The 24,961-nt window shown below is 41.6% G+C and overlaps 1 protein-coding gene across 1 annotated transcript in view; it reads left to right on the top strand.

Moving 5' to 3' along the window:
- Window positions 1–24,961, top strand: part of LOC119968873 (target of Nesh-SH3-like) — a 371,610-nt gene that overhangs the window by 191,233 nt on the left and 155,416 nt on the right. Inside the window, exons 24-34 of the mRNA XM_038801796.1 lie at window positions 5,794–5,877; window positions 6,353–6,490; window positions 6,876–7,016; window positions 7,936–8,079; window positions 9,764–9,907; window positions 10,529–10,672; window positions 17,127–17,267; window positions 18,100–18,243; window positions 21,784–21,924; window positions 22,814–22,957; window positions 24,123–24,266. Coding sequence (XP_038657724.1) covers window positions 5,794–5,877; window positions 6,353–6,490; window positions 6,876–7,016; window positions 7,936–8,079; window positions 9,764–9,907; window positions 10,529–10,672; window positions 17,127–17,267; window positions 18,100–18,243; window positions 21,784–21,924; window positions 22,814–22,957; window positions 24,123–24,266 — 1,509 coding nt within the window. The remainder of the gene's footprint in view (window positions 1–5,793; window positions 5,878–6,352; window positions 6,491–6,875; window positions 7,017–7,935; window positions 8,080–9,763; window positions 9,908–10,528; window positions 10,673–17,126; window positions 17,268–18,099; window positions 18,244–21,783; window positions 21,925–22,813; window positions 22,958–24,122; window positions 24,267–24,961) is intronic.

Genomic DNA, 24,961 nt, shown 5'->3' with positions numbered 1-24,961 from the left:
CCCCCCCCCCCCCCCCACGCCCAATTCCCGACACGAATCGCTGCCGCCGTTTTTTTACGGCCAGCAGCGATTCTCAGCTGGCCGATGGGCCAAATTCCAAGCCCTTTACGGCCGTTTTTACGAACGGCAAACACACCTGGTCTGGCCGTTCGTAAAAACGGCCGTAAAGTCCCGATCTTGGCAACCATGGCACCGATTGGCACGGCAGTACCACGGCGGGTCCGATTCCCGCGCACTCTTTGTCCTTCCGCCGCCCCGCTGTATCACTTCGCGGGGTGGCTGAGGGGCATCCCGGCCCGCGCATGCGCGGATTTCGCGCAAATGCGCGATGACGTCATCCGTGCATGCGCGGGTTGGAGTCTTCCAAACCGCGCTTGGAGTCTTCCAACCCGCGCATGCGCGGCTGACGTCATGTGACGCGTCAGCCGGCGCAAACTCTGGCAAGCGGGCTTAACGAAATTCGTTAAGCCCGCGATGCCAGAGTTCACGGCCGCGGCATACTAGCCCCGACCGGGGACCAGAATCGGTTCCCGGTCGGGGAGGGGGAGGCTGGCGTCAAACCCGCCCGGTTTTGACGCCAGCCTTACGATTTCTCTCTGTCTGGGAGAATCGCGCCCAATGTTTCTAAATGTTTATTTTCAGTGCAAGAAAGGTGCTTTTCCAGTTACTGAGGTTTAAAAAGACACTTAGACAGGAATGGACAAGCCCTAACATCTTCTTCAGCTGGGTTGTGGGGGTGGGTGGGTGCCCCAAAAGATGCACTGGTGAACCCCTGTTGGAGCTTCTCAGGCAAGCATTTGCACAGCATTTGTCCAGAAGCATTATCATAGATCATATAATTTACAGTGCAGAAGGAGGCCATTCGGCCCATCGAGTCTGCACCGGCCCATGGAAAGATCACCCGACCTAAGCCCACACCTCCACTCTATCCTCATAACCCAGTAACCCTATCTTACCTTTTTGGACACTAAGGGCAATTTAGCATGGCCAATCCACCTAACCTAGCTAGATGCTTTTCACAGTAACTTCATTTGTAGCCTACTTGTGACAATAAGCGATTTTCATTTCATTTTCATTTCATTTCAAGTTTTGCTGTGAGCTGGTGTCAGGCAAGGTGCATGGAACATGCTTTGTACCCATTAAAGTTACCCCCACCCCCAAGACCTCACTTCCCCTCTTTACTCTCCCCTGGCTGTCAAACTCGTCTCTCCATCCTGCTGATCCCCCTTTCAGTCTGACCCTGGTGAAATCCACCTGATATACCTTGGTGTCTGACTCCAGTGATGATCTCCATTGGGTGCTGCTTGTAGTCCCACTGCGCCCACCTGGCACTGCTGGGATCACAGAACCACCGGCCATCTGGTTAGCTAGCAGCTCTCTGATGTGGAACCTTCTGTCCCTGAGGGGTGGAATTCCCACCTCAGCCTGTCAACAGTACGGCTTTAAATTGACAGCAAGGCAGCCGATCTCTTGTGCGGGATCCTCACTGAATTTTTAGTTAGGGGGGTGAGGTTGGTGTGGGTACCATGGCATCCCATAAGCCCCAATCCATAATTAGTAAAAGTGAAGTCAAAAGAAGGGTGGGTCTGATTAGGAATCAAAAAAATAAATCTTTTTACGGGGGCAAATAGCACTTGAGATATCACATGTTTATCTAGCATTCTGCTTCACTGATAAGGAAGATGTTGGCAATGTCAGTGAGGTGGAGAATTCCAAAGATTCACTACCCTCTGAGTGAAGACATTCCTCCTCATCTCAATTTTAGTTGGCCTGCCACTTATTCTGAGACTGTGTACCCTGGATCTAGACCATGAGCCAGGGGAAACATTCTTTCTGTATATACCCTGTCTAGCACCTTACAAATGATGAAATGAAAAAATGAAATGAAATGAAAATCGCTTATTGTCACAAGTAGGCTTCAATGAAGTTACTGTGAAAAGCCCCTAGTCGCCACATCCCGGTGCCTGTTTGGGGAGGCTGGTATAGGAATTGAACCGTGCTGCTGGCCTGCCTTGGTCTGCTTTAAAAGCCAGTGATTTAGCCCAATATGCTAAACCAGTTGTGAGCATCAACAAGATTACCTCTCATTCTTCTAAACCCCAGAGAATTGAGTTTCAGTCTACTCAATCTCTTCTCAGAGGCCAGTCCTGCCATCCCAGGCATTAGTCTGGTTAACCTCAGCAGCACTCTGTTTATAGCAAATATATCCTGCCTTGGGGAAGGGGACCAAAACTGCACACAATACTCAGAGTGTGGTCTCAGCAAGGCTCTATACAAATGAAGGAAGACACCTTTACTCCTGTATTCTACATCCAGCATTGAAACAACACAAAGTCACGAATAGAATAGTCCCAAGCCATTTCAGGCCAGAGAGAGAAGTATAAATTGGAGGGAGTTATTTCTGTGGAGATTTAACTTGCAAGTAAAGAATGTCATGTTAGTCTAAATAAATAAATATTTACCCTTTGTTGGAACACCACATACAAATGATGCACTAAAATAATGTCGCTGTCAACGACGTGTGTGTTCAGTATAGCTCCAGTGTCTAAATTTGATAATATAGAGTAAAAGTAAAGTACTGCGGATGCTAGAAATCTGAACATGCTGAAAATACTCGGGCTGCATCTGAGGCAAGAGAAAAACAAGAATTAACATTTCAAGTCCAATATGACTTCTTCAGAATTGAAAGAAGGTAGAAATAGTTTGTGCTTTTTCTGCCATTCAAAGTGGGGGAGGGGGAGGATGAACAAAAGGCAAGGTCTGGGACGGTGAAAGGGTGTGAGAGATAAAATGACAACAATATGGTGGAACAAAAGAGAGTGATAATGGTTGCAGTAAAGAGACAAAGCCCGAAAAAAGAAAGCATTTGATACAACAGCAGACTATTTTGTACATATGTAATGAGCACACTGCATGTTGCCTTTTTGTTGCTAAAGCATGGAACAAACTAGCCAATATATCATAGACCTTACGGTTTTGATTATATCACTAAAGCTATGTTGGTTGGCTTCTAAATTGGGTATATGACAAAGTTTAGCCACAGTTTATATGAAATATGTTACTAGGACTGTTGTTGAACATTAATTTTGGTCGAAGAATCACTGATCAAATACTTCTAACTTGTGTGATGTATGTTCAAAGTTAATGAGTGTGGTAGACTACGTTCTGTTTTTTATTAAGTTTATAATTGCAGATGCTTTGTATAGCCACTGTGTCTCGAAAGTGTTGTGTGAGAGTACCTTTAAGAAATGGGTGTTTAAGAAATGTACCTTAAAGAAATGGGTGTTTATCAGTGATGTCAGAGTGTGGGTGGAGCTAGACTGTCTGTCAGCTTTTTACTTCCGTTTTAGGCTGTTTGCTGCAGGGTGTGTTTTAGTTTCGTTTTCAGAGCTGGATAGCTGCAGTCACAGCCAGAAGGTGTATTAGTCTCTCTCTCTGTAATATAAAAACTGTAAATCGATCCTTTGGTGTTTTAAAATTAATAACTGCTCTCACTTTAACCTGATGTGCTTCTGTTAAAAGTTTTTTAAAAATGTCTTATGGATGTTAAAAGGACAGCTTAAGGATTACTTAGTGTTGTATTCTTTGGGGGTTGTATTTGAATTAATGGTTGCTAAGATCTTCACTGTATGTTTTAAAAAGGTTATCTTGAGTTCATTGAATAAACATTGCTTTGCCTTAAAAATACTTTTCCATTTCTGTTCTACCACACCTGTAGAGTAGGCCATGTGCTCCCCATACCACAATCTATTAAAAGTTGTGGGTCAGGTAAACTCCATGATACACTTTGATGTTCTCTAAACCCTGGCCCATAACAAATTGGAGGCTCGAGGGAGATAAAAGTCTATCTATTGGATTGGCTTAGAGAACTTAAAGACATTGAGGGGTGAGCATATTGTGGTTGCTTTTCAGGTGTTTTAGCAGGGAGTTTAAGTAGGGAGTGTGTTGTGGACAATAGCTCTTTCAGAGACTCAGAAGGTTTGGGGGGTGGAGACGGTCACACGCAGTACCTTATGGACAGAGACAAAAAGCAGACTGTTAGATTTGGCAAAAACATTGCAGTTAACATTACCTGACAAAATTCGAAAAGATGAGGTAATTATGGCGGTGGCTAAGCATTTAAAGTTGCCTGAGATACAGTTTGACTCATTGGAAATGGCAAAAAATTCATTACAAATTAAACAAATGGAACATGAGAAAGAATTAAAGCAGCTTGAATACGAAACAGAGGAAAAAGAAATATAGAGAGCGGAAAAAGAAAGAGAAAGAGATAGAGAGGAAAAAGAAAAGGAGAGCGAAGAAAGGAGAAAAGAAAGAATAGCCCCAACAGAACAAAAAAAAGAGAAAGGGAGAAACAGATCAGGGAAAAAGATAAAAAGAGAGAGTTTGAACTTCAGAAAATGGCCATGAAACATGACAGTCAGTTAAAATTGGCAGACATAAAGGGAAACGTACAGTTGGATGATAGTGATGAGGATAGTGAGAAAGAGCTTCAAAGTCAAAGTCCTGGTGGGAATCTATTTAAATATGTCCAAGCATTGCCAAGGTTTGATGAGAAGGAAGTAGAAGCCTTTTTCATTTCATTTGAGAAGGTAGCTAAACAAATGAAATGGCCACCGGACATGTGGGTATTACTGATTCAAACAAAGCTGGTAGGTAGGGCTAGTGAAGTGTTTGCATCACTACCGGAGGAGGTATCTGGGATGTATAAGGAGGTGAAAAAAATCCATCTTAGGTGCATATGAACTAATGTCTGAGGTTTAGAAATGTAAGAAAAGAATTTGGTCAAACATATTGGAGTTTGAAAGGAACAAACAGAGTAATTTTGATAGGTGGATAAGGCCTTTGAAAATAGACCAAACGTATGAAGCTCTCAGAGAAATTATACTTTTGGAGGTGTTTAAAAATTCAATTCCTGATGTAGTGAGAACTCATGTGGAAGAACAGAGGGTTAAAACTGCGAGGTTAGCAGCAGAAATGGCAGATGATTATGAATTAGTTCATAAATCAAAGTTTGGTTTCTGACATCAGTTTCAGCCTGTGAGGGATAGAAACTGGGAGTGGTAAAGGTAAAGGTGTTCTGATGGGAGATAATAAGGAGAGTGTACCTCAGACTAAAAAAGAAATCCAGGACGATGGAAAAGAAATGAAAAGTTTCAAATGTTTTCACTGTAATAAACTAGGCCATGTGAAGTCACAGTGTTGGTGATTGAAGAAGAGTACTGGGAAGGCTGATGTGGTAAAACAGGATAAACATTGCAAAAGAGGTGCAAAAGATTATACAGCCTGATCAAGACGTGATTGATAAGAAGGTGCCACATCTCTTTAAAAATTTACTTGTGTGGGTAAAGTTTACTCATGTGTATCAGGAGGAGCAGGTAAAGAAGTCACAATTTTAAGAGATACGGGAGCTAGTCAATCTTTAATGCCAAGAGATGAGGAGTTATTTAATTTGGGAAGAATGTTGCCAGAAAAGGTGGTAATATGTGGAATTCAGGGTGAGAGGAGTAGTGTTCCATTATATACGTACGGTTGGAAAGTCCAATGAAGAGTGGTGAAGTGGTAGTAGGAGTAATAGAGAAACTATCTTGTCCAGGAATACAGTTTATCTTGGGTAATGATATAGCAAAGGAATTCAACCAATGTATTTGTAACATAGAACTTCAGTGTAAATTTCATCACAGAGAGTACATTAACATGTTTTCTGATAAGAAATAAATAACAAACATCAGCATTCATATTTCCATGGAACATGGTAGAGGCCTGCATTCAGTTCTTTATTGTGCCTTGCAGACTATGAGCTGCCGGAATCTGACAGTCCATATGGGTTCAGTCCAATTTCTGAACATTCTAACAGAGAAAAGAATGAAGTTAAAGGTACTTCCAACAATATTGATGTCTTGGGTGTGCACTCCAAAATGGTGTAAATAATTAAAAGTGCATGTTCAGGTTTGCATGGTGACAGAATATCAGGGCTCATTCTGTAGCCGCTGTATCACATTTTTCTGGTTAAATTAATATTTGGTTTCCTTGAGTGTGTAACGTATTTGATGGTCAGCACACTCTCTTGCATGGAATCCATTCATTGTGAAAACAACAACCACTTCATCCCTTCTGGATTGTATGCAATTAGCTTAAATTTCTTAGATTATTTGATCAGCGTGCTTCAATCATGAAGGTTAGGGATTCTGTTTGGCTGTATAATATCCATTTAATTTAATGAAAGAATAAGCCAGATTCTGAAAAGGTATTATGTGATAATGTTGTCTAATAATATAAAAACATACAACAACTCGGTGTCATTTCCATGAGATATTAAGAATTTTCTATCTGGATTCTTTCTTATCCCCAGCAGACTATGAGGTGCCAACCTCTGACCCTCGCAATGTGTTCAGTTCAATCTCAGATTATGAGCTGCCAGTTACTCTACATGTGTTCAAACCAATCGCAGCTTCTGAACCTTCTAAGGTAGCAGAGAAAGAGGTTCCAGGTATTTCCAACAATATTTTTGCCATCGGTATCAATCTAAAAATCAAGGAAATAATTATTAGTGCATGTTAAGTTCTGTGATACAGTAACAAATGGTTAGAACACATGCTGCAGATTCAGTGCCATCCTTTTAAACTTCAATGAGTGCTTGGTTTACTTGAAATAGATAGTATCTTATGCATAGTTTAGTTTTCTGTGGAGTATTATATGTGCATTACATCGCTATATTGCAATCATTAACAAAATTACAACAAAACAATAGATCAATTCTACAGCAGTGCGACATTTATATCCAGGCGTACAAATATGTTGATCAACAAAACGCAAGGATTATTTTCATGGGAAATGAAGAATGTTCTATTTGGCTTCCTTCTTATCCTCTGCAGACCATGAAGTGCCAATTCCTGACCCTCGTAATGTGTTCAGTTTAATCTCAGAATATGAGTTTCCGGTCACTAACACCCCTAATGTGTTCAATTCAATCCCAGAATCTGAACCTGCAAAGATAGAAAAGAAAGAAGTTGCAGGTACTTCCGACAATATTTCTGCCTCGAACATGGACTCAGGCATGAAGTGAATGATAAAAAGTGCATGTTGTGGTTTGTGCTAGAGCAAGGGAAGATCAGACACAAGCTGCGGGTGCTATGCCATCACATGTTTTGAGTGAAATGTGTCAGTTCACTCTTGCATGCAACTTATTCAGTGTTGTGGCACAAATTGTATGAATTATATTATCCACAGCATATATCCTGTGTATGTATTTTGCTTCTTTCTTGGTACCTTGGGTCAACAACATCCTTATTTCATGAAGCTCCGTGGCTGTGCTTGGCTAGAAGGAAGTCTGTCAATTTATTAAGGCTGTGCTGTTGTGAAGTTTATTGTTCATAATTAGCTTTATGTGGTGGAAGCAATGTTACTGCATGGAATATCTGTTATCATACCACTCTCTCCTATGAACCTTTTGGAAGTCATTTATTGTCACTTCACAAAGCATATACAATGCACATTTCACAGAATTTAAGCATTTTGTTTATCACTGTTGATTATTTGCACAGCATGCTTATTCTGTAAATTTTAGACACTGTCCTTGGCTATAAAGTGTCTGTCAACCTGACATGACGTTATTATGAAGTTTATTGGATGTATAATTTATTTTTACACGTTGGAAATAATGTTGCAGCGTTTAGTCTCTATTGTCATATCACAATTATAGAAAAATTTTGAATAATATTGAATTGATTAATTTTCACACTGAGTGTAATTTAGTATTGAATGAAATGTATTGTGTATTTGGTCACTTAGAATGCATTTAATTATTTTTTTAATGACAGCATACTATTCCTATGCTCCATTAACATCCAGAAATACAACTGTAATCAGAATAACATGGGGATTATTTTCACTAGAGATTAAGAATTTTCTATCTGGATTCCTTCTTATCCCCAGCAGACCGTGAGGTGCCAACCTTTGACCCTCGTAATGTGTTCAGTTCAATCTCAGACTATGAGCTGCCAGTCACTGACTTTCCATATCTGTTCAAACCAACCCCAGAATCTGAACCTGCTAAGATAGGAAAGGATGAATTTCCAGGTACTTCTGACAATATTTGTGTCTTTGGTGTGAATGTGTGGAGTAACTAAAATAAATGGATGTTACAGTTCACTGCACAGTGACAATCAATTTGGACGCACGGTACATGTTCTCTGTCACAGTGTTACAATTAATGAGTATTTGGTTTAGTTTTGTGTATCGTGCTTTCGATAGTTAAAACATAATCTTTCATGGAAGCCGTACATAGTTCTTGCACAATGTACATGAAATATACAATCTGCAGGAATTTCTGCATTTTAACTCAGATTATTTCATCAACATGTTTATTTGATATTTGGGCAGTGCACATCGAGAAGGATATTAAGGAATTGTGAGTGGGCGGTGGATTGGTCTGCCAGCATGGTAGTAGAGATGAGGACATCTGTCTCTGTGGAGAAACTAGAGAAGCTGAGGTGTTCTGCTCTAGAGCAACAAACACTAATGGGAGATTGAATAGACATGTTTGAAGTTCTGAGAGGGTTAGATGGAGTAAATAAGGGAAAATCATTTTCACTGGCATGAGGGTCAGTAGCCAAAGGACTGAAGTGTGAGGTAATTTACAAAAGCACTAAAAGTGTAATAAGGAGAATTTTTATATAGTTAGATTATTTTGTCAACATGTTTATTTGGCACCGCACAGCGAGAAGGATATCAAGGCATTTTGATTGGACAGGGGATAGGTCTGCTGGCATGGTAGTAGAGATGAAGACTTGAGGGGCTGATTCAGCTTAGTTGGCTCGTGTATGTTCAATTGCAGAACTGGCTGAGATTATTCATGAAGCCCCCGCCTTCTCAACCTTGTCCCTCACCCGAGGTGGGATGGCCTTCAGGTTAAATTACCAACAGTCAGCTCTCCCAAAACGGGAGAGCAGACTATGGAGACTTTCATTTTCCGAGATGAAGACTTCTGTCTCTGTGGAGAGACCAGAGAAGCTGAGGTGTTCTGCTCTTGAGCAACGAATGCTAATGGGAGAGTGAATAGATGTGTTTAAAGTTCTGAGAGAGTTAGATGGAGTAAATAAGGAAAAACAGTTTTCACTGGCATGAACGTCCATAGCAAAGGATGCAGGTGTTAAGCTAATTTATAAAAGCATTGGAAGTGACACAAGGAGAATTTTTGTACACAGCAAGTGATCTGGTAAACACTGCCCGATAGACTGACGGATGGTTTCAGTGGTAACTTTCAAAAGTGAAAAGTACTTGAAGTTGTAAAAAACTGAGGGGTATCGGGAAAGAACAGGAAAATGAAACAAATGGGATATCCCTTGCAAAGTACTGGCATACGAACGAGGTGACGAATGGCCACTTTCTGTGCTGTATAATCCATAATTTAAGTTTTAGAAATTGCTTGGCTGTAAGGAATCTGTCAGTTTATAATGGCTACACATTAAAAACAGGAAAAACACTGTTGCTGCTTGGAGTTTCTTATTCATCACTTTGTATGAAACCTTTTGAATATTATTTTGTTAGTTAGTAAATGCGTGGTTTTGTAGAGTTTAATATTGCATGCAAAGTAATATTAATTTGTTTAGAAATCAATTAAAAAGTTATTGTAAAACCAATATGAGTGTTAATGTTCAGCATTGTAATGGTGTCCAGCACTGCAAATGTCTTTACCAGTACCATAGTGGTATAATTTTCATGAAATTAAGAATTTTGTATCTGGGTTCCTTCTTATCCCCAGCAGACCGTGAGGTGCCAACCTCTGACACTCCTACTGTGTTCAGTTCTGTCTCAGACTATGAGCTGCCAGTCAGTGACTCTCCATTTGTGTTCAGTCCAATTCCAGTATCTGAACCTGTCAGAGTAGGAGAAAAAGAAGTTACAGGTACTTATTACAATATCGTTTCCTTGGAAGTGTACCCAGGAATAGAATAAATAATATGTACACGTTGAGATTAGTGCTGCATATGTTAGGCCACATACTGAAGATTCTGTGCCACAGTTTACAGTTAAAGAAGTGTTCAGTTTAATTGTGCCCAAAGTGTATTTGGTGGTTATTTCACCATGTTGTATGGTATTCATGCACACTTGCTGCAGAGATGAAATGAGCGATCCATTCTACTTTTCATAGAATTTTGCTTCAATCATTTAGTCAGCATGCTTGTATCATTACGCTTAGAGACTGTGTTTGACTATAAGATGTCAGTCACCTTCTTATGATGTAACATATATTGGATGATAATTAACTTTTACATAATGGAAGCAATGTTGCCACACAGAATGTCTGTTATATCACTATTATATGAATCCTTTTGATAATACTTACGGTAACTAATTAATTTGCGCACTTACATTCCATTACTTTGTAATGCATTTAATTATTATTATAATGAAAGAATACTACAACAGTGCCATATTGATGTCAGGTATGTTCATCACAAGAGCACAGAGGTTATTTTCATGAGAGATTAAGAATTGTTTTATCTGGCTCCCTTCTTATCCCCAGCAGACCATGAGGTTCGAATCTCTGACCCTCGTAATGTGTTCAGTTCAATCTCAGACTATGAGCTGCCAGTCACTGACTTTCCGTATCCGTTCAAATCAATCCCAGGACCTGAACCAGCTAAGATAGAAACGGGTGAATTCACAGGTGTTTTTGACCTGAATATAGGAAGAATGGGGTAAACAATGAATGCATGTTGAGGTTTGCCCTACAGTAAGTGATAGCCAGGGGGAAATCTGTAAATTCTATCGCCACAATTTTACAATCAAATGAGTGTTTGGTTTAGTTATGTATGAAACCCATTCATCATCGTTGCATAAAGTATATGAAAATAGCAATCTGCTGCTTTTCTACTGAATTTGATAAAGTTTGACTATCTTTTGGATTATTGGATCAGCATGCTCACTTCCTGAAGTTTGGGCATCCCATTTTAAAAAAGAGTACCAAGGCCTTTGGAGTGAGTGGAGAACAGAGTAGGAGAATAGTAGTGAAAATATCAGTTTTTTTGAGAGATGAGAGAAGCTGGGATGAGTTTTCTTAAAATAAAGAAGATTACAGGGGAATTGCATACCTGCGTTCAAAGTTCTGATTGTTTAAATAGTGAAAAAACCTTTCACTCTGGCACGAGGTTCAGTAACCAAAGGACATGAATGTGAGGTATTTTGTAAACGAACCATTGATAGCGCAAAGAGAATTTTTTTTCACACAACTTGTCCTTCTGACCAGCAATGCTGCTGGAACCAACACAAATTTAAAATCAGCTTTTCAGATAGAGCATAGCAGACAACTCTGAGTGGAAAATATCCTCCTCATCTCTCGCTAGATCTTTTGCTAATTATTTTGAATCTGTGACCATTACTTATTAACCACATACCAGAACAAAGAACACTACAGCACAGGAACAGGCCCTTCGGCCCTCCAAGCCTTAACCTGCCATGGTACCAACCTCTGCCAAAATCCTCAACAATTCCTTGTGCCGTAACCCTCTATGCCCATCCTATCCATGTGTTTGTCAAGATGCCTTTGGAATGCCGTTAATGTATCTGCTTCCACAACCTCCCCTCCGACGCGTTCCAGGCACTCACCATCCTCTGCGTAAAAAACATCCCCTCTAAACGTTGCCCCACGGACCTTAAACCTATGCCCCCTGGTGACTGACCCCTCCACCCTGGGAATGAGTGCCTGCCCATCCACACTATCCATGCCCCTCATGATCTTTTAGACCTCTATCAGGTCTCCCCTCAACCTCCGTCTTTCCAATGAAAACAGTCTGAGTCTATTCAGCCTCTCCACATAGCTAACACTCTCCAGACCAGGCAACCTCCTGGTAAACGTCCTCTGCACCCTCTGCAAAGCCTCCACTTCCTTCTGGTAGTGTGGCGACCAGGATTGTGCCTAATATTCCAAGTGTGGCCTTACCAAGGTTATATACAACTGTAGCATGACTTGCCAGTTTTATACTCGATGCCGTGTCCAATGAAGGTAAGTATTCCGTATGCTTTCTTGACTACCTTCCCCACTTATGTAGCCACTTTCAAAGATCTGTTGACCTGTACGCCCGGAGCTCTCTGACTTTCTATATTCCTCAGTGTTTTGTCGTTTACGGTATATTCCCCTCTATGTTAGACCTACCAAAATGTATTCCCTCACATTTTTCCGGATTAAACTCCATTTGCCATTTTTCTGCCCAAATCTCCACCCTATCCATGTCCTGTTGTATCTTCTGGTAATCCTCAACACTATCTGCCACTGCACCAACCTTGGTGTCGTCCGTGAACTTAACAATCAGACCGGCTATATTTTCCTCCAAATCGTTTATGTACGCTACAAACAACAGAGGCCAAAGCACAGATCCCTGTGGAACACTAGTCACAACTTTCCATTCAGAAAAACATCCCTTTGCCTTCTTTGACCGACCCAGTTCTGTATCCATCTTACCACCTCACCTCTGATCCCATGTAACTTCACCTTTTATACCAGTCTGCCATGAGGCACTTTGTCAAAGGCTTTACTGAAGTCCATGTATACAACATCCATCGCCCTCCCCTCGTCAATCATCTTTGTCACCTCCTCACAAAAACCAATCAAGTTAGTAAGGCATGACCTCCCCTTCACAAAACCATGCTGTCTATCACTTATGAGTCCATTGGTTTCCAAATGGGTATAAACCCTGTCCCTGAGAATTCTCTCCAATTTACCGACTACCGATGTAAGGCTCACCGGCCTATAGTTTTCAGGATTATCCCTGCTACCTTTCTTAAACAGTGGTACGACTTTATCTATTCTCCAGTCCTCTGGGATCTCACCTGTAGCCAATGAGGATACAAAGATGTCAGTCTAGGCCCCAGCAATTTCCTCCCTTGCTTCCCTCAGTATTCTGGGGTAAATCCCATCCGGCCCAGGAGGCTCATCTACCTTAATATCTTTTAAAAGACACAATACTTCCTCCTTTTCGATGTTAACATGATCCAGGCTGTCCACACACCCTACCCAAAAATCATCTTCCAGAAAGTCCCTTTCTTTGTTGAACACTGATGCAAAGTACTCATTTAGTACCTTGCCCATTTCCTCTGACTCGACACATAGATTCCCCCCACTGTCCTTGGAAACCATTTTTATCTCCACTGCTTTAGAGCCACTCATCATCTTGAAGACTGTAATTAGGTCACTTCTTTGATTTCTCTGTTCCAAAGAAAACAGCCTTAACTTTACTAACTTCCCCTCATAACTGAAGTGTCTCATCCTAGTATATTGGTATATCTCCTCTAGACCCTAACATCTTAAGTAATCATGCCATAATTATCCACAGGACTAATCAATGATTTATACAGTTCTCGCAGTTTCTCTGCATTTCTATTTTATGTATGTACCTGTGCAAACCATATGCCTTTTTAACTAGTTTGTCAAATGGCTTCCAGATTTAAGGATTTATATATTCAGATGGCAAGGCCTTCAGCTCATCTACACTTTTCAAAACTATACTATTTATAGTATAATGTCTTTCATCATTTCACACTTCTCTGTGTCGGAAATGCATTGCCCATTTCATCACTCTGTCATCTTCAGCTTCCATAACAGTCCTCATTCCCATCTCTTTAGAAATGCTCTCTCCCAGAATTGGTAAACTTAATTTCTTTACATTAACTTTTAGAATTTAAAAGAAAGTAACCGCACTCTATCCGTACTTTACCGATCTCACCTTTCTTTCATCTTCTCTTTTGGACCCAACAACCCTTTCAAATCCACTCCTCTTCTGTAAATATCCTTACTAAATTACCTCGTATAAACATCTGTCTAAAGTATTTCTAAACTCATCATCATATGAAACCTATAGTTCAAATGCACGCAGTCACTGTGCCTTACTTTTACTGCCATTCATATATCCCGACAGTTTAAAAAACACAAGAAGAATGATACCAACAAATAGAAATGCATTCTTAGATGGTTTCATTTCCATGGAAACTGGCCCATTTGCCCATACTATAAGCATTTATTGTCTCACTTTGGACAGAAACAGATCTCGTTTGGTTCAATTCCTGTTCTGCTTCGCCAAGACTGGCAATGTGTCGAAAGGATTTAATGCCAGGGTGATTTATCGTGGTACTTCCTTGCAAGGATAGGCAGCTAAGAGCATCCGCATTCGCTATGTATGTTCCTGGGTGGTGCGTGAAAGTATTCATATTCATAGGCGGACAGAATTTATGCCCATTGTTGAATTCTTGCCGAGGCGATTGGTGGGATAGCTTTGACCACTAAGAGACGCATGAGCGTTTGTAGTCAGAAACAATGATAAGGGGCTAGATTCATCTGCCCCGCACGCTGCAAGATCACCGCGGCCAATGGAAGTCCATTAACCTCGGGAGGGATTCTCCGGTCGCAGGGCAGGCTCGACTGGAGAATCTCGACGAAGGTGTCTAACAGATAAGTACTGGTAGAATTGCTTGACGTAAAAGATTGTTGATAGTCCCTCTCAATTTGTGAGTAGCCTTTTTCGGCCACTCAGAGGGTTCTTGACACATACCCTATCGGCCTTTCAGAGCCGTCATCCATCTCATGGGCCAACACTGCACCAATACCAAATGGAGAGGCATCGCAGATCATCAGTTCTTTAGATAGGTCGAAGTGTACTAACATGTTTGAGGAATGAAGCAATTGCTTTACTCTGTTGAAACCTCCTCCTGGGGAGCCTTCCAAGATCGACAAAGGCGTTTCTTTAGCGGAACATGCAAGGGAACCAATACCTTCGATAAGTTTGGTAAAAAATGTCATAGCAGCTAACCATCCCCAAAAATGATTTGAATGTAATTGTGCTTGAGGGAGCAGGTGCCTCATTTTTTTCCTTGATCTTGCCTTCTATAGATAAAGGATTGGCTGACTGACAGAAGGCAGAGAGTGGGGATAAATGGGTCATTTTCAGAATGCCAGCCGGTGACTAGTGGTGTGCCTCAGGGGTCGGTGCTGGGACCACAACCTTTCACAATATACATTAATGATCTGGAAGAAGGAACTGAAGGCACTGTTACTAAGTTTGCAGATGATACAAAGGTTGATAGTGGGACAGGTAGTATTGAGGAAGCAGGCGGGCTGTCGAAGGATTTGGACAGGTTTGGAGAGTGGACAAAGAAGTGGCAGATGGAATAAAATGTGGAAAAGTGTGAGGTTATGCACTTTGGAAGGAGAAATGGAGGCATAGACTAATTTCTAAATGGGGAGATTGCTTAGGAAATCAGAAGCACAAAGGGACTTGGGAGTCCTTGTTCACGATTCTCTTAAGGTTAACATGCAGGTTCAGTCGGCAGATAGGAAGGCAACTGCAATGTTAGCATTCATGTCAAGAGGGCTAGAATACAAGACCAGGGATGTACTTCTGAGACTATATAAGGCTCTGGTCAGTCTCCATTTGGAGGATTGTGAGCAGTTTTGGGTTTACAGGATACTGCGAGGCCTGGATAGAGTGGATGTTTCCACTGGTTGGAAAAACTAGAAGTACAGGACACAATCTCAGACTAAAGAGCCGATTCTTTAAAACAGAGATGAGGAGGAATTTTCAGCCAAAGGGTGGTGAATCTGTGAACTCTTCGTCACAGAGGTTGTGGATGCCAAATCACTGAGTGTCTTTAAGACAGAGATAGATAGGTTCTTGAATAATATTCAGAGGTTATGGGGAGAAGGCAGGAGAATGAGGATGAGAAAAATATCAGCCATGATTGAAGGGTGGAGCAGACTCAATGGGCTAGGTGCCCTAAACCTGCTCCTATGTCTTATGGTCTTATGTATCCTTGTGCATCTACATGATCCCCAAGTAGGTCACCTCAATGGATTGAAAGGTGAACTTATGTTTCTTGAAGCGAACTCCACGCTCTTGAAATCTCTTTTACACCTCTAAATTTGCTAGATACTCGGCCTTTGTTGATCCAGTTATAAGGACACATCAAGGTATACTACAACCTGTGGTAGCTTTGTAGGAGACTCTCCAGTGTCCTTTGGAATATTGCACATATCGAAGACATGCCAAACGGCAGGAGTGTAAACTGGAACAGCCCTTCGTGTTTGTTGTGACATACCCGTGGGAGGCATCATCTAATCTGGGTTGCTGGGATACGTGATTCATATCCAGCTTTGTATAAGATTGACCTCTTGACAGCTTTGGGTACAGGTCTTCAGTTCTCGGAATTGGATATTTATGCAGATCGGTGGCCTGATTAATTGTCATCTTATGATCGCTGCAAGTGCAGATGGTCTTGCCCGGATTCAATATGGGAACTATAGGTGTTGCCCAATCTGAGAACTAAACTGATTTATTAATGCCTAGTTCTTCCAAGCTGTTTAACCCAGTTCCACTTTCCCTCGTAGTGCATAGAGTACAGTCTTGCCCTAAAGAATCGGGGAGTCACCTCTGGATGCACATAAATCTTTACCCTTTGATTTTGCCCAATTTACATCAGGTGGTAAAGTGGTTAGCACTGTTGCCTCGCAGCACCAGGTACCAGGGTTTGATTCTGACCTTGCGTGATAGTCTGTGTGGAGTTTACATACTCTTCCTGTGCCTGTGTGGGTTTCTCTAGGTGCTCCGATTTCATCTCACAGTCCAAAGATGTGCAGTTTAGGTGGATTGGCCATGCTAAATTGCTGCTTTGTGTCAGAAAATGTGTAGATTACATGGGTCTATGGGGGTGGGCCCGGAGTGGGCACTCTTTTGGAATGTCGGTTCAGACAAGATGGGTCAAATGGCTTTCTTTTGCATTGTAGAGATTCTGTGAATTCTATTCACAAGGTGAGATTGCAACGGAATCTATTTGAAGTGATAATAATAATAGCTTATTGTCACAAGTAGGCTTCAATGAAGTTACTGTGAAAAGCCCCTAGTCGCCACATTCCGGTGCCTGTTCGGGGAGGCTGGTACAGGAATTGAACCCACGCTGCTGGCCTTGTTCTGCATTACAAGCCAGCTGTTTAGCCCACTGTGCTATGGAAGTATGACAGTAATTGTCTTTCAATCTAATGCTGTCTGGTAAATCAAATATATTCATCAATAAAGTTCTGGAGTTATTTTCAAAAGTGAGTAAGAATTTTGTATCTGGCTTCCTTCTTAACCCTACAGATGATGAGATGGGAACTCCTGACACTCGTAATGTGTTCAGTTTAATATCTGAAAATGAGCTTCCGGTCACTGACACCCCTAATGTGTTCAGTTCAATCCCAGAATCTGAACCTGCAAAGATAGGAAAGAAAGAAGTTGCAGGTACTTCTGACAATATTTCTGCCTCGATCATGTACTCAGAAATGGAGTAAATGATAAAAAGTGCATGTTGAGGTTTGTGCTAAAGCTAGGGAAGATCAGACACAAGCTGTAGGTGCTATGCCACACCTTTACATGCAGTTATGTTTGATAGTCAGTTCAGTGCCTTGCATGCAACTCATTCAGTGATGTGGCACAAATTATATGAATTATATTATACACTGTATATATCCTGAAATGCATGCATTTTGCTTCTTACTTGAAGTCTTTGGTCAACAACATTTTTATTTCATGGAAGCTGTGGCTGTGCTTGGCGAGAAAGAAGTCTGTCAACCTATTAAAGCTGTGCTGTTGTGAAGTTGTTGATAATTAGCTTAATGTGGTGGAAGCAATGTTGCTGCATGGAATATCTGTTATCATATCACTCTCCTGTGAAGTCACTGCACAAAAGCATATAAAATGCACATTTCACAGAACTTAAGCATTTTGGTTATCAAGGTTGATTGTTTGCTCAGCAAGCTTATTTTGTAAATTTTAGACACTGTCCTTGGCTATAAAGTGTCTGTCAACCTGACATGACGTTACTGTGAAGTTTATTGCATAATATAAGTAACATTTACATACTGGAAGTAATGTTGCTGCATTGAGTTTCTATTGCCATATCACAATTATGTAAATCACTTTGAATAATATTGAATTGATTAATTTTCACATTTAGTGTACTACCCCAGTGCGGGTAAATGTCCAAAAATACAACTGTACTTATCAGAATAACACAGGAATTATTTTCACCAGAGATTAAGAATTTTCTATCTGGATTCCTTCTTATCCCCAGCAGACCGTGAGGTGCCAACCTTTCACCCTCGTAATGTGTTCAGTTCAATCTCAGACTATGAGCTGCCAGTCACTGACTTTCCATATCTGTTCAAATCAACCCCAGAATCTGAACCTGCTAAAACAGGAAAGGATGAATCTACAGGTACTTCTGACAATATTTGTGTCTTTGGTGTGAATACAGGAGTGGAATAACTATATAAATACATGTCACAGTTCACTGCACAGTGACAGTTAATTTGAGCAAACAATATAGGTTCTATGTTGTTGCACAATGCACATAAAATAAACAATCCGCAGACATTTATGCATTTTAACTCAGATTATTTCATTAATTTGTATATTTGGTGAGCTTTCGGCAGTGCACATCGAGAAGGATATTAAGGCATTGTGAGAGGGCAATGGATTGGTCTGCCAACATGGTAGCAGAGATGAGGACCTCTGTCTCTGTGGAGAGACTAGAGAGACTAGTTCTGCTCTCGAGCAAGGGATGCTAATGGGAGATTGTATAGAGAGGGTTTGATGGAGTAAATAAGGAAAATCAGTTTTCACTGGCATGAGGGTCAGTAACAAAAGGACTAAGTGTGAGATAATTTACAAATGATGTGGAGATGCGAGCGTTGGACTGGGTTGGGCACAGTAAGAAGTCATACAACACCAGGTTAAAGTGCAACAGGTTTGTTTGGAATCAGTAACTTGGACATGCGCATCTCCATCAAGGACGGTCAGCTCAGCACTTGGCTTTACTGCAAGCCTACGGATAACCTCACAATGCTCCACTTCTCTAGCTTCCACCCTAACCACATTCAAGAAGTCAAGCCTTCTGTAGATACAGGATCTGCTCAGACGAGGAGGAACGTAATAGACATCTACAGACGCTGCAAGATGCCCTCATAAGAACAGCATTTGGTACTCATCTCATCGACTGTTCCAACATGCCACAGCAAACACCCGCACCAACCTCCTCAGAAGAGAAACAATGGACGCAACCGACCCAGTACCCTTCGTCATCCAGTAGAACCCCGGAGTGGAGAAACTATGACATCTTCTTCGGAGCCTTCAGCACGTCATCGATGAAGTTGAACATCTTGCCAAGGTCATCCCCACAACCCCACTACTTGCCTTCAAACAACCTCAAACAAACCATTGTTTTCAGCAAACTACCCAGCTTTCAGGAGAACAGCAAACACAACACCACACAACCCTGCCATGGCAACCTTTGCAAGATGTGCCATATGATCAACATGGTACACGGTACATACTTGTGTGACTCGGCCAACGTTGTCTACCTCATATGCTTCAGGAAAGGATGTCCCGAGATATGGTACATTGGTGAGGCCCAGCAGACGCTGCGACAATGGATGAATGGACTTTGCGCGACAACCATCATGCAGGAATGTTCCCTTCTGTTCGGGTAACACTTCAGCAGTCAAAGGCATACAGCCTCTGATCTTCGGGTAAGCGTTCTGCAAGGCGGCCTTCAGTACGCACGACAACGCAGAATCGCCGAGCAGAAACTGATTGCCAAGTTCTGCCACATGAGTAAGGCCTCAACCGGGACCTTGGATTCATGTCTCACTACATTTAACCCCCACCATCTGGCCTGGGCTTGCAAAACCTACCAACTGTCCTGGCTCAAGACAATTCACACCTTGTTAACCTGTGATTATTCCTCTATCCAGTCACACCGTCTGGACCTGTAAAGGTTTAATTATCTGCAAAGATTTGCATTCAAAATATCATCTTGCACCATTAGCTTTGTCTTTATAAGTTATGTTTGTGTAACTTACTTCTTCACTCACCTGATGAAGGAGCTGCGCTCTGAAAGCTCGTGATTCCAAATAAACCTGTTGGACTTTAACCTGGTGTTGTAAGATTTCTTACTGGAATTTACAAAAGGACTAGAAGTGACAGAAGGAGTACTGGCACAGGAATGATGCGCCAAATGGCCCCTTTCTGTGCTCTATGATTCCATAATTTAAACTTTATAACTGGCTTCACCATAAGGAGTCTTTTCAATTTATAATGGCTACACTAATATGATGCTTCTTGGATGGTGAATATGTTTTTACACAGTAAATTCAATGCTGTATCATGGGGTTTCTTATTCATCACTTTGTATAAAATGTTTTAAATATTATTCAATGAATTAGTCAATGCATGTTTTTGTAGAGTTCAGTATTGCATGCAAAGTAATATAAGTCACACAATCCATGTTTTTTTATCAATCAATTAGAAGTTGTTGTAAGAGAGTAATTATTCTGCATTGTAATGGTGTCCAGTAATGAACATGTCTTTAGCAGTACAACTGAGGATGTAAACATCTGCTTGAGGGAGGCACAGTGGCTTGCACTGGTGCCTCACAGCATCAGGGATCACGCTGTTTGTGTGGAGTTCGTACATTCTCTCCATGTCTGCTTGGGTTTCCTCCAGGTGCTCCGGTTTCCCCCCCACAGTCCAAAGATGTGCAGGTTAGATGAATTGGCCATGCTAAATTGTCACTTACAATGAAGTGAAGGTTAGATAGGGTAATGAGGATAGAGTGGGGGAGTGTGCTGTGGTAGGGTGCTCTTTCGGAGTGTCGGTGCAGACCCAATGGTTCAAATGGCCTCCATCTGCACTGTACAGATTCTATGATTCTATGAAGTATTTCTAAGCTCTTTACCAGAATAAACCCACAATTCAAATTCACAGTCACGCTGTCCCTTGCTTTAATTACCGTTCACTCATCCCCAACAGTTTAAAAATATGACAGGAATATTACCAAAGGCCAATGGTACCATTCCTTATGTTTCTTGTCAGTATGAAATGTATTATTAGAAGCACAGTGTGAGATTGCAAGAGAAACCATTTGAAGTGATAATTAAAGTATAACACCTGTAGGGCGGGATTCTCTCCTAACCGGCGGGGCAAGTCGTACCGGCGCCGAGGAGTGGCGTGTACCACTCCGGCATCGGGCCCCCCCCCCGGAAGTTGCGGAGATTCCGCACCTTCAGGGGCTAGGCCTTCAAAGGGCTTGGTGCCGTGCCAACTGGCGCCGAAGGGCCTCCGCCGGCCAGTGCGAGTTGGGGCTTCCTCGGGGGCGCCAGCATGTACTGGTGTCATCCCAGCGCATGCTCAAGGGGTTCTTCTCTGCGCCGGCCATGGCGGACCGTTACAGCGGCCGGTGGGGAGGGAAAGAGTGCCTCCACAGCACAGGTCCGATCGCGGATCTGTGGGCCCTAATCATGGGCCAGGCCACCGTGGCCCCCGCCCCCCCCGGGGCCAGATCCCCCCCCCCCCAAGGACTCCGCAGGCCGCCCGCAGAGCCAGGTCCCGCCGGTACGGACCTGGTTTGATTTACGCCGGCGGGTCGGCTGAAAATGGGTGGCCAATCTGCCCATTGCGTGTCGGAGAATCGCCGTGGGGGGCCGCTGTCAATGGCTCCCGTTCGGCGCGACGCGATTCCCGGCCCCGCCGAAAAACCGGCGGCAGAGAATCCGGCAGCCGGCGTCGGGGTGTTGGTGCGGGATTCACGCTGCCCCCCGGCAATTCTATGGCCCAGCGGGGTATCACAGAATCCCGCCCATTATCTTTCAATATAATGGCTGTCTGGTAAATCAAATATATTCATTGATAAAACTCTGGAGTCATTTTCAAGAGAGACTAAGAATTTTGTATCTGGCTTCCTCCTTATCCCCTGCAGACAATGAGGTGCGATCCCCTGACACTCGTAATGTGTTCAGTTTAATCTCAGAACATGAACTGCAGGTCACTGACATCCCTAATGTGTTCAGTTTAATCCCAGAGTCTGAACCTGCAAAGATAAGAGACAAAGAGGTTGCAGGTACATCTGACAATATTTCTGCCTCGGTCATGAACAAAGGAATGGAATAAATGATAAAAAGTGCATGCTGAGATTTATGCTAAAGCAAGAGAAGATTCAGACACATGCTGTAGGTGCTGGCCACATGTTTTCCAGAAAATTAAGTTTGATAGGCCAGTTGTCTTGCATGCAACTCATTCATTGTTGTGGCCCAAATTATATTACCCACTGCCTATCTCCTGAAATGTATGCATTTGCTCACTTGGATTCTTTGTACAAAAATATCCTTATGGAGCACTGTGCTTGGCTGGAAGATGTTTCAACCTATTATGGCTGTACTGATGTGAAGTTTATTGTTAATAAGCTTTATGTGGTGGAAGCGATGCTAGTGCATGGAGTATCTGTTATCATACCACTTTCCTATGAACCATTTGGATGGCATTTATTGTCCTTGCACAAAGCATATAAAATGAGCACGCTACTTCACATTTCATCAAAATTGAGCATTTTGGTTATCACTGTTGATTATTTGCACAGCATACTTATTTTGTAAATTTTAGACACTGCCCTTGGCTATAAAGTGTCTGTCAACCTGATATGGCGTTATTGTGAAGTTTATTGCATCGTATAATTAACCTTTGCATATGTTGCTGCATTGAGTCTCTGTTGTCATATCGCAATTATATAAATCATTTTGAATAATATTGAATTGATTAGTTTTCACATTTAGTGTAACTTAGTATTGAATGTAATGTATTTTTATTTGGTGACTTGGAAACGCATTTACTTATTTTTAAAATGGCAGAATACTACCCCAGTGCGCGTTAATGTCCAAAAATACAAATCTACTTATCAGAATAACATGTGGATTATTTAAGGTTTTTCTACATTGGTTCCTTCTTATCCCCAGCAGACCGTGAGGTGCCAACCTCTGAACCTCGTAATGTGTTCACTTCAATCTCAGACTATGAGCGGCCAGTCACTGACTTTCCATATCTGTTCAAATCAATCCCAGGACCTGAACCACCTAAGATAGAAAAGGGTGAATTCACAGGTATTTCTGTCTGTCGTGTTTTTGACCTGAATATAGGAAGAATGGGGTAAACAATGAATGCACGTTGAGGTTTGCCCTACAGTAAGTGATAGCCAGGGGGAAATCTGTAAATTCTATCGCCAGAATTTTACAATCAAATGAGTGTCACTGACTTTCCGTATCTGTTAAAACCAATCCTACAATCTGAACCGGCTGAGATAGGAAAGGATGAATTTACAGGTACTTCTGATAATATGTATCTGGTCTGAAAACAGGAGTGGAATAACTAAAATACACATCACAGTCCACTGCAGAGTGACAGTTAATTTGGGCACATGTGCAAGTTCTATGCTGCAGTGTTATAATTAATGAGTATTTGGTTTAGTTTTGTGTATCGTGCTTTCGATTGTCAAAGCATTATCTTTCATGGAAGCCGTACATAGTTGTTGCACAATGCGCATGTAATAAATAATCCAAAGGGATGTATGGATTTTGTGTCAGTTACATTATTTCATCAACATGTTTATTTGATGATGTTTGGGCACGGCACATCGAGAAGGATATTAAGGCATTGTGAAGGGGCTGTGGATTGGTCTGCCAGCATGGTAGTAGAGATGAGGACTTCTGTCTCTGTGGAGGGACTAGAAAAGCTGAGGTGTTCTGCTCCGGAGCAACAAACGCTAATGGGAGGTTGAATAGACGTGTTTAAAGTTCGGAGCGGGTTAGATGGAGTAAACAGGAAAAAAACGTTTTCACTGGAATGAGGGTCAGTAGTCAAAGGACACAGGTGTGAGGTAATTTACAAAAGCACTGGAAGCGACAGAAGGATTACTAGCACAGGAATGATGTGCTGAATGGGAACTTTCTGTGCTGTATGATTCCATAATTTAAACTTTAGAACTGGCTTCGCTGTAAGGAATCTTGTCAATTTATAATGGTTACACTAATATGATGCTTATTGTATGATGAATATATTTTATACAGTTAAAAACAATGTTTCTGCTGGAGTTTCTTATTCATCACTTTGTATGAAACTTATAATTAAATGCTGTGAATTATTTTTAAAATGACAAAATACTACACCTGTGTTAATGTCCAGAAATACAAATGTACTTATCCGATTAACACAGGAATTATTTTCACCAGAGATTAAGAATTTTTTATCTGGATTCCTTCTTATCCCCAGCTGGCCGTGATGTGCGAACCTCTGATCCTCGTAATGTGTTCAGTTCAATCTCAGACTATGAGCTGCCAGTCACTGACTTTCCATATCTGTTCAAATCAACCCCAGAATCTGAACCTGCTAAGATAGAAAAGGATGAATCGACAGGTACTTCTGACAATATTGGTGTCTTTGGTGTGAATACAGGAGTGGAATAACGATATAAATACATGTCACAGTTCACTGCACAGTGACAGTTAATTTGGGCACACGGTACATGTTCTATGTCCAAAGGGAAAATGCTGGAAAATCTCAGCAGCTCTGGCAGCATCTGGAGGGAGAGAAAAGAACTCATGTTTCGAGTCGAGATGACTTTTTGTCAGAGCTCATGTTCTGTGTCACAGTGTTACAATTAATGAGTATTTGGTTTAGTTGAGTGTATTGTGCTTTTGATAGTCAAAACCCAATCTTTCATGGAAGCTGTACATAGTTGTTACACAATGTGCATAAAGTAAACAATCCACAGGGATTTATGCATTTTAACTCTGTTAGATTATTTCATCAACGTGTTTATTTGATGATGTTTGGGCATGGCAAATCAAGAAAGATATTAAGGCATTGTGAGGGGGCAGTGGATTGGTCTGCCAGCATGGTAGTAGAGATGAGGACCTCTGTCTCTGTGGAGAGACCAGAGAAACTGAGGTGTTCTGCTCTTGAGCAACTAACGATAATGGAAGATTGAATAGTCGTGTTTAAAGTTCGGAGAGGGTTAGATGGAGTAAATAAGGAAAATCAGTTTTACTGGCGTGAGCGTCCATAGCCAAAGGACACAGGTGTGAGGTAATTTACAAAAGCACTAGAAG

Source organism: Scyliorhinus canicula, chromosome 7 (assembly GCF_902713615.1).
Source record: "Scyliorhinus canicula chromosome 7, sScyCan1.1, whole genome shotgun sequence".
Classification (NCBI taxonomy): Eukaryota; Metazoa; Chordata; class Chondrichthyes; order Carcharhiniformes; family Scyliorhinidae; genus Scyliorhinus; species Scyliorhinus canicula.
The sequence above is the reverse complement of the archived record's forward strand: the minus strand, read 5'-3'. Positions and strand labels throughout refer to the sequence as shown.